This window comes from Alosa sapidissima, chromosome 9 (assembly GCF_018492685.1).
Source record: "Alosa sapidissima isolate fAloSap1 chromosome 9, fAloSap1.pri, whole genome shotgun sequence".
NCBI classification, from domain to species: Eukaryota; Metazoa; Chordata; class Actinopteri; order Clupeiformes; family Clupeidae; genus Alosa; species Alosa sapidissima.
The window spans coordinates 6,719,031-6,729,030 of NC_055965.1; the positions used below are offsets into that span (position 1 = coordinate 6,719,031).

Genomic DNA, 10,000 nt, shown 5'->3' on the forward strand with positions numbered 1-10,000 from the left:
GTCATCTATTGACGTGCTACTTCAACCACTCACATCGAAGCCAACCCGTGACGCTCACAGCTCACAGTCGCTTCTACGCTATGTCACATCTATGAAACTCCCGCCCTGCGTCCTGATTGGCTAAACCATAAAGTTGGTTGGAGAAATCACTCTCAATGGAAGAGGTCCCAGATGGATGTGAGTGAAGCTAGGCGGAGCTAAGCGGAACGACATTCATCTGGCTAGGGTCAGGTTAGGGTGGGGGGGACAAAAAGCTTATTCCAAACCAACGCAGCGTTTTGGTCCCCACACAGTAAACAGAAGATAATTAAGCGACCAACTGCTTTTGTTTGTGCATTGTTAAAAAGCTGAAAGATGAGACCTAGAAAAAGAGGGGGATGACAAAGCGAAAGAAAACAGGGAGAAAGTGATGGAAGAGAAGAAGTAAAGGATGAATTGACGTGAAGCTGATCCGTCTGTCTTGCTCGGGTTGCGGGGAAAACAGCGGTATGAGCACAAGCTATGTAAGGACACAGAGGTGGTGAGTGTGCGTATCTGAACGTAAACGCGAGCAACGGCAAACCATTGTGTGTTAGCAGCCGCAGTGAGATGAAAAACCGAGGAGGAGGAGGAGGAGGAGAGGGGGAAATGGCTCGTCTTTAATGTGAGTTCTACTGTAGCCGACAGCCCATCAAACACGCTGATAAATGTTATGTGGATATGAGGGCTACATGATGAGCACCTCTAATGGACTCAAATAAAAACCTCAATTTCACCGTCTCACAGACACACACACACACACACACACACACACACACACACACACACACACACACACACACACACACACACACACACACACACAGTGACCTCTAAAAGCAGAGGCTATTATGCGGAATGTGGACTGTGTGAGGCCAGATTACCGCTGGGATAATTGATGCATAATAAAAGTGGAGCAACACATGCTGTAATCAGTCTAATGAAAACGGGCTGTACTCACGTGGTCGTTGGAGCCTTTGTTGTCCTCGTACTTCGTCTCTATGTGGATGGAGAACTTTGGCAGAAACGAACACTGCAAACAAACGGACAAAAAGAATCGTGCTGTTAATGAAAGCTGCATCACGGAGGGAGGAAGATTGATATTGGATGAAGGCATTATACAGGTACCCTGCAGATGAATACTGCCACTGTCGCGCGTACGTAGCTGCTCTTACAGGCATAATCACAGACCTACACACACACACACACACACACATGTGCACACTCTTACAGACACACACACACACACACACACATGTGCACACTCTTACACACACACACACACACACACACTCACACACACACACACTCACACACACACACGTGCACACTCTTACACACACACACGTGTAAACTCTCTCTCTCTTACACACACACACACACACAGACACACACACATGTGTAAACTCTCTCTCTCTTACACACACACACACACACACACACGTGTAAACTCTCTCTCTTACACACACACACACGCACACACACGCTCTCTCTCCCTCTCTCCCTCACACACAGCATTCAATTACAACAAGCTAATGAAATCTCTCTCTTTGATCTCGATTAGCGGGGCGCGCAGGCTGAAGGAACTCGCTACGACGTTATCTGCCTCAGTGGCAGCGGCAGAGCTAGCGACCCTGGGAGAAGAACAAGCCCCTGATGGGAGAAGGAGAGAGAGAGAGATAGATAGACAGAGAGAGAGAGAGAGAGAGAGAGAGAGAGAGAGAGAGAGAGAGACAGGCTTTGGCAATAACCATAATGCTGCCTGAGTCCATTTATAACACAAAGGCGAGGGGACTCACCGCTGGCCCATCATATCAGATTAAATCAAATCAAACATGGGAGGCCATTAAGCCAGCAGTGAGGGGACACACTGTACATCTGAGAGAGGGAGAAGGGTGATGGAGAGAGAGAAAGGAGGATAGGAGACAGAGGAGGAGGGAAGAGAGGGGGGCAAGTTATGAAAGGATGGAAGAGAGAGAGAGCAGGGAACAGAAAAGTCAATGAGTGCACAGGATGAGAGAACAGGGATTGAGGGAGGACTGGAGTGGACAGGAGAGAAGAGGAGCGGAGAGGAGAGGAGCGGAGGAGAGGAGAGGAGAGGAGGGGAGAGGAGGAGAGGAGATGGGGAGGAGAGGAGGGGAGAGGAGGGGAGGAGAGGAGATGGGGAGGAGAGGAGGGGAGGGGAGGAGAGGAGATGGGGAGAGAGGAGGAGAGGAGAGGAGGAGAGGAGATGGGGAGGAGAGGAGGGGAGGGAGAAACCAGAGGGGATGGGAGTGAGTGAGAAACAGAGAGCCCAGGAGGACAGAAGTAGGGGAGGACACAAGAGGATGGGAGAGGAGAAATAAAAAAAGAACAGAGGGGAGACAAGAGTTGGGAGGGTGTAAGTATCGGGGGAGAACAGGAGGAGAAGACTGGGACCTATGAAGAGGCAACAAAGCAAACAGATGAGATGAGAGAAGAGAAGAAGAGAGGGAAGAGAGAGAGGAGAGGAGAGGAGAGGAGGGGGGAGTAATGAGAGTGATGGAGTAGAGCAGGAAGAGAGGGAAGAGAAACTCAAGAGAGGAGGGGGGCCCAGAGGAGACAGAAGGAAGGAGCCAACCACACAGACGGGGACCGACAAGAACCATACGCGGAACAAAATAACAAAAGGAACGGAAATGTGATGAATTATGGGATGGAGAGCGTACGAGGATGAAGAGCGACAGGGGAGCCGTGGGAGACGAGAGGCGAGTGTGGCAGTATGTGAGATACAGAACGGTTGGCACAGTTACGGGTGAATCAGAGTAATTAATCAGAATTAATTCTCCAACGGGCCCATCCACAGGCTTCCACAGCTTCTGCCACTAATCTCTAATGAGATGGATGAGAGCCTTTCCTTTTTTTTTCCCAGTCCGTGGCCTGATTTCGCAAGATGGAGATGGAGGAACTGTCACACGCTCCACACTCAACATTCAGTGGCAAAAAAAGTTTAGAAACTGTGTGGATCAAATAAGTTGACATATCTTGTATCAGAGCAGTTTCATCCATTTTTAATGTGTGCTATATAACCCGCATATTCCACATGACATGTTCTTTGACATAATCTTGTGGCCAAGCATGTCAAATTAAAAGCCTTGGGATGCTGGGAGGTTGTGCCGGAGTTTCATGGGCTTCAGTGAGATGGACAGAAACTGACAGTCTCTATTAAAAGATGTCGAAGGCTTAGAGAACTGAGTGTACTAAACACAATAGCTGTCAAAGCACTCTCACTCTGAAAGTACCTCAGCGTTGGGGGCCTTTTCAACCATGAATGGTCCAGTTTTAAAACCACTTTTGGGAGCTACATCTACATCTAAAAGAATGAACAAAATGTCCACATCAGGGGACGAAACAATGCGACACATTCCATAGCTTTTATTTGGTCACAGTGGTTGCTAAGCAATTAATAAATTGGCTCACCATGGTGACCTGTCTGGCTGACCTGGGGCTTTGCTGGTTTCAATGGAAATCAGACATCAAAGCCGTGGCCTGACATGAGAGACACTGAGGGCTTACGAAAAGGTCACCCTCCATATGTCCGACATGAGAACAGGGACACTGGCCATCCTGGAACACTGGACGCATCTGGCACAGAATGACTCAGGTCTTGAGTGGGACTGGGAGCTGTATAAGACCTACAAGGAAGTCTGTTCTACCCCAATCATGTTCTGCGCTATTCTATACCTAGTCCATAGAACAGTCCTTTGATACTGTTGCCCTTATACGGTCATTTGACCTTATAACCTACAAATTCTCTGAGCGTTTATTAAAAGCTACACAATTATTATTAAACATTGATATCATGTCAAACCAGTTGCACAGCACAAAAAGTGTCATGTCAACAAAACACAATGCATTAATGTTCCTTAGAAAAACACTCCCGACTCGAGTCCATTATGTGGCCAAGACAAAAAGCAACAAGCCTCATTGATTTTGCAAAAACCACAGGGAAAAAAGCCTGCCACTTAAAAACGTCACTACAGTTAAAAGCCTGAGAGGGCCAAAACTGCATGTGTTGAAGCCTATTATTTAGCCTAGTGTTTTTACCGCTGGTTAGCCATTAAGGAAGGATATACGCATATGGAGGAGCGGTTCTTTTGTAGAACACACGGAATTAGATCATCATTCTAGAAGGGCCCACAGCGCCATAGAAATAGTTGTGCTTATGCAAGAACTCCTACCACAAAACTGACGGCTAGCATTACAGTGCTGCTGAGCTGCTCAGAGAGAGAGAGAGAGAGAGAGAGAGAGAGAGAGAGAGATGAGAGAGAGAGAGGGGGGGGGGGAGATGAGAGAGGTTGAGGACATCGAGGGGGTACTTACGGTGTACTCTGGAGGGGGCAGGAGGTCCAGTTCAGGCATGGTCACACAGAGGGAAGGAGACAGAGGGCAGAGTCAGTGCTTTGAAGTGCGGCCTTCACAAAACACATTACAGCAAGAACAACCATTTCCTTTTCCTGTCTTTTTTAGAGCGGCACCTTTCAACTGGACAGCAGGCGGAAACCCAACACAACTGGACAGAAGTGGGAAACCTCCCAGGCTTTCACAAAGAAAAATGAAACACAACAAATCCTTTGAGATTTAAGTATCTACAGATCAAGAATCCTTGATCTAGAAACCAGAAGTCTTGATGAACAAATGTTTGCAAAAAACACAGTTTTCTACTTATTAAATGTTGAGCCCATTTATAATAATGGAATAACACTGCGCACATCACTGTAATCACTGTCTATCACTGCAACCCATTCAAGTCAGTATCTGTTCTGGTCAGGCTGACTGTCCACCATCTTGGTAATGACCAATACATCACGCCTGTAGGGCCCTTCAGTAATGGCTTTTACAGTCGCTCCAGATTACGTGTGAACTAGATGCTCCGCAGCTCTCCTCTCGTCCTCGCTGTGCTAATGGACGTTCCCACTGAGGTCCTCGGCCTGCTGTGCACTGTGGGCAGCATTAGGACGGTGCCGCCGCTGCCCTCTGGCCATCACCCTGCCGGCGACCACTCCCTTAAGGGCACCTTAATCGCCCTCCTAAGGCCCTTCATTCATTTGATTATCTGCTCGCACTTCCTGGTGCGTCGCGCACGGAGAGCTCACTGGTGGCTAATGGTGTTCTTCTGCTCAGATTACGGAGGCTCATTATGGGATGTGAAACACCATTAGGCCATGTTGGGCGGGGAGATAATGTACTGGGATCTTCCGCTCTGGTGACCCAGGGCAACTACCGCTTCTACTGCCCCCTCCTCTCAACAGCACTAGGGCAGAGGAAAGGGTCTCCACCGACACTGACACAACCAGTTCTAATGCGCTTACCAACACGCCACTGGCTGACCCAGTTTTTTTAACCAATAACGCTAAATAATACGGGATCCTTCCTGAACAAGGTGCAACTCCATACTTGTCAGAAAATGATTAAACTTTTGCTCCAACACAGGAATATTTTATTTCTCCCGAAGCAATGCATTACAATATTTGTTATATGGATGATTTCATGCAAGCTACCATAGCAACAGCTCCCATTCTAGAACTCCTAAAAATACAATGATGGGACAAAACAAAAACAGAAATCACTGCAGAATAAATAAACTTCTATTTTTAGACAACGCTTTGAGCTGAGTGGGTTGAGAACTACAAAGTTTTGGTGCTGGCGTGTCTGGCGTAGATGAGGCTCACCTGTGATGGTGTATGGGTAGTAGTTCCAGGCCTTCTCCGTCACATAGAAGATCTTGGGCACCACTGCTCGCGCCCAGGTGGGCAGCTTGCTGCAATGGACAAGAGAAGATACGGGTGAGGAGGTCAGTAGGTAAGAGACAGAGAGAGAGAGAGAGAGAGAGAGAGAGAGAGAGAGAGAGAGAGAGAGTGTGTGTGTCTATTTTTGTTTACATTTTTGTAACATTGAAGTGGTATACTATAGCATATGTGGGAGAGACAGAGAGAGCGAGAGAGCGATTGTGGAAGTGTGAGTGTAAATCTGCGTGGGAGAAAGAGAGAGGGAACAGGGAGGGTTGGAGCTAAAGAGAAGTGTTCCTCCCACTCATCCCTGCGTCCCTTCTGTCCCCTCATCATCCTCGTCTCCAAGACAGACGGGCAGACGGACACTGTGCTCCGAGCTCTCGCCTCAGCCCACATTCTGCCAATCCGCCATTCCCACCCTCATCCTCCTCTCCAGAAAGACAGAGAGAGAGAGAGAGAGAGAGAAGAAGAGAGAGAGAACAAGACCAATATAAAAAGCCACAGATAGACCAAACAGCATGATTCACTAAAAAGCACCCAAGAGGCTGTGCATTCCTTCGGAGCATATTGTCACGCTGCCACAGATGTCCTCCTCCAAACCCCTCCAGTCCTCCACCTCCTCCTCCTCCTCCACCTCCCCCTCCTCCTCTTCCCCTCACACATGTTGTTAATGCGGCTCTGTGCTGGTCTATGGCGACTGACAGTGAGCCCACAACACATTCCACACTGTTGTCTACAAAAACACCCTCAGGCTGTCCAGCGGCACATTTGAAGAAAAAGAGAGAGAAAGAAAGAGAAGGAGAGAAAGATAGAGGTTAAAAAGGAGGTGGAGTGAGAGAGAACGGAGAGGTAGGGAACAGAGAACGAGACAGCTAGAAAGAGGGAGAGAGAGAGAGAGAGAGTGAGATAGAGAGAGACTTTGACTTTTAAGGTTCCTTTATTGACAGTCAAAAAGGAAACCAGGTAACAATAAAACCAACCCATAATAAAACCTCCCTCCACCCCCCCCCCCTCCCAAAAAACACACACACAAAAAAACAGTAACCCAAAACAACAACAAAAAATAGAGTGAGAATAGAGTGAGAGAGAGATAGAGATAAAGAGAGAGAATGACAGAAAGGTTGAGTTGAGGTGAAACAGAGGTGAGCAAAAGAGAGAGAAGGGGGAGAAGGTCATTTCCCCAACACAAACGTGTTAGGCAGGCACAGCAGCTTCAGCGCCAAGCTGTTAATGGACAACGTGGAGAGTGAGGTAGTTCCAGAGGCCAGCGGTGTTCACAGCCATTCCTGCAGTTTGCCCAGAGCGTACGGGCTTTACGAGCCCTGAGAGCTTCAGCTCTGTCTAGGACACAACCTACCATCAACACACAACACAGGAGAGAGAGGAGAGGAGAGAGGGAGGAGAGAGAGGAGAGGAGAGAGGGAGGAGAGATGGAGTGGAAGAAGAGGAGAGGGATGAACAGACAGTTGGTTGAAATTGTGGAGGAGAAAAAAAGAGAGGAAAAGAGGAGAGAACAGGTGAGTAGGAGAAAGAGAGAGAGAGAGAGAGAGGAGTAAATATAGACAGAGAGAAAAGGAGCCTGGCTGAGAAGGTGATATAGAGGCTCACACAGAGAGAAAGGCACAAGCGAGCTACTCAGACAATACTGTGATGGATGTCTGCTCTGCTCTAATTGCATCCATCACATGTAAACAGGGGAGCCACGGCACACAAGGACAAAACACTAAATGGTTTCACAACAGATTTCCACAATCACTCACGATTCTCTACACCTCCCTTTGTGGTGGGGAACCGAACACTTCAGGGGCATTTCATGGAATTGGTTGGTATGAAACCGCCTTTCTTGCGCGAGAGCTGAAATCATATCTCCTTTTTTAACCACAAATCCCTGTGGCAATTACAAATTCACTCTTCAAAGACACTGGTATTGGTTGAAACAGAGCAGTTCTAGCAGTGCCAAGTAAAACTCCTCTTCTCCTTCCCATTCTTTCTCTGTCACTCTCTCTCTCTCTCTCCTCAGAGCCACAGTCGTGAGTGATAAGATGATACTGCATTAGAGAGAAAGCCACACTCTGACATTTAAGTCCTCCACAAGTAGGCCTAACACCATCCCATAATTGGCAGTCTCGCCAGGGTGACAGTTTCTCTGGGCAACAACGCAGTTGTCAGGCTTGCTGCTCTCTCTCTCACATTCACTAAAACACACACACACACACACACACACACACACACACACACACACACACAAACGGAGCTCCTCTTTTAGATCAGGCCTCTCATTCTGACAGCGTGCCAAAACGAGCCGCTTTTTAATGGACCAGCGCTCCGGCACCCGGCACTGAATAAAGCTGTGATTCATTTCTGTTCAAAACTACTTCAAACAAAACAAAGCAGGGGGAGTGAGAAAATCAAAGGCATCTGCTGCTACTGATATTTACGCAGAGAACACTCAAAGCTTCATACCTGTCAATCTTACTCTGAGGAGGAAGGACAAAACTGGGCCACGTGTGTTTGGATTTCATATCCTCAAACCGAGAGAAGATGACTGCACGAAGTTTGGGCGGCCTAACGGCATCCGAGCGAGTGACTGTTGTGCAGCATTGACTGCTCTCTGTCCACTCTGAGCCCGTTCAACATGCCCTTCTATTGCGTCGTATCTTTCGTTCAAAATAGCAGAGCAATGTGAGCGACAGAAAGGAAATGAGAGACGGGGCTGTCCGAACGTCCCCCGCACCATTAGGACATTCTAATTGAAAACAAACTTTGTCGCTATCGTTTGCTCGCATCGCATGGACTTATGGACATGGTGTTAGAGCGCTACTCTGTGAGGAGTCTAGATAGCCTGGTATGCTAAGGTGTATAGTATAGTATAGTATAGTATAGTATAGTATAGTATAGTATAGATAGATAGATACTTTATTGATCTCCATGGGGAAATTCAAGATGATGATTCAAGATGATAAAATTCAGCCATGGCCTACTGGTTAGGGCTTCGGACTTGTAACCGGAGGGTTGCTGGTTTGAACCCCGACCAGTAGGAATGGCTGAAGTGCCCTTGAGCAAGGAACCTAACCCCTCACTGCCCCCGAGCACCGCTGTTGTTGCAGGCAGCTCACTGCGTCGGGATGAGTGTGTGCTTCACCTCACTGTGTATTTACTGTCTGTTGTAAGTGTGTTTCACTAATTCACGGATTGGGATAAATGCAGAGACCAAATTTCCCTCACGGGATCAAAAGAGTATTATTCTATATAATATAGAATATCATTCTGACACAGTCGTTCCTCGACATCCTCGATGTCCTTGTACTTTCTATGCATTTCATTTCTACGCCTCCGGCATCCGGTATTGAAAAAGGGATGGGTGTTCTGCTGAAGGCAGAGGAGCAGCATATTAAATGGAAAGTGAGATGGCTGGAATGGAAGCAGGAGCAGCACTAAAGGAAGGGCAGGCTGTGTGGAAACCAATCCTCTCGCCATTGTGTCCTGATATGACCTCACTAATGGCCCCACGTCCTGCCTTTAGAGGGCTGTTTCTATGGAGGAATCCCAGCTCATCTTACAAAGATTGCACAGCCTCTTGCAAACCGAGCAAATAAATAAATTGAGTGTTAGAGAGACATGCAGACAGACAGAAAGACAGACACACACACACACACACACACACACACACACAATTATACACTGAACAAACTCACATTAATTCTAAATGGTCTAAGTCTCTCATAAACATAAAACATAAAACATAAAACATAACACACACACACACACACACACAATTATACACACACACACACACACACACACTGCTAAGCCACTTCCTCCTATCCTCCTTCGGCTCTGCATCAGGAGGAACATCTCATGCTTCACCCATGCAAAGCGGTTTGTCACGCTCTAAGTATATTTATTAGACCCCAACCTCCACAGCGGCCGGCTGGACAGGCTCTCAGATGAAGACACGCTCGAGTTACACAAGACCGAGAGAGACCTCATTCACACACACACACACACACACACACACACACACACACACACACACCCCTCCACGCTCAAATACACACATGCGCACGCACACACACACTCAGCTCAAGCAAGGGGATCGTGGTGAATCCCAGATACCCAGAGCCTGACAAACATTCACAAGATTCTTGTCTAATTTATGAGTGCAGCAGGGCTGTAGCCAGCCAGCGGCTATCCGCAATTAGCAGCAGCGGCACGGCCGTGCCCCCTCTCCA

General features: G+C 47.7%; 1 protein-coding gene across 3 annotated transcripts in view; it reads right to left on the reverse strand.

The window, feature by feature from the left end:
* Positions 1-10,000, reverse strand: part of LOC121718183 (cytoplasmic phosphatidylinositol transfer protein 1-like) — a 75,959-nt gene that overhangs the window by 11,923 nt on the left and 54,036 nt on the right. For all 3 annotated transcript variants that reach the window (XM_042103085.1, XM_042103086.1, XM_042103087.1), the window contains exons 3-5: positions 5,709-5,797; positions 4,360-4,367; positions 980-1,051 (exon numbers count right to left, since the gene is read on the reverse strand). In XM_042103085.1, the coding sequence (XP_041959019.1) occupies positions 980-1,051; positions 4,360-4,367; positions 5,709-5,797 (169 nt within the window). The remainder of the gene's footprint in view (positions 1-979; positions 1,052-4,359; positions 4,368-5,708; positions 5,798-10,000) is intronic.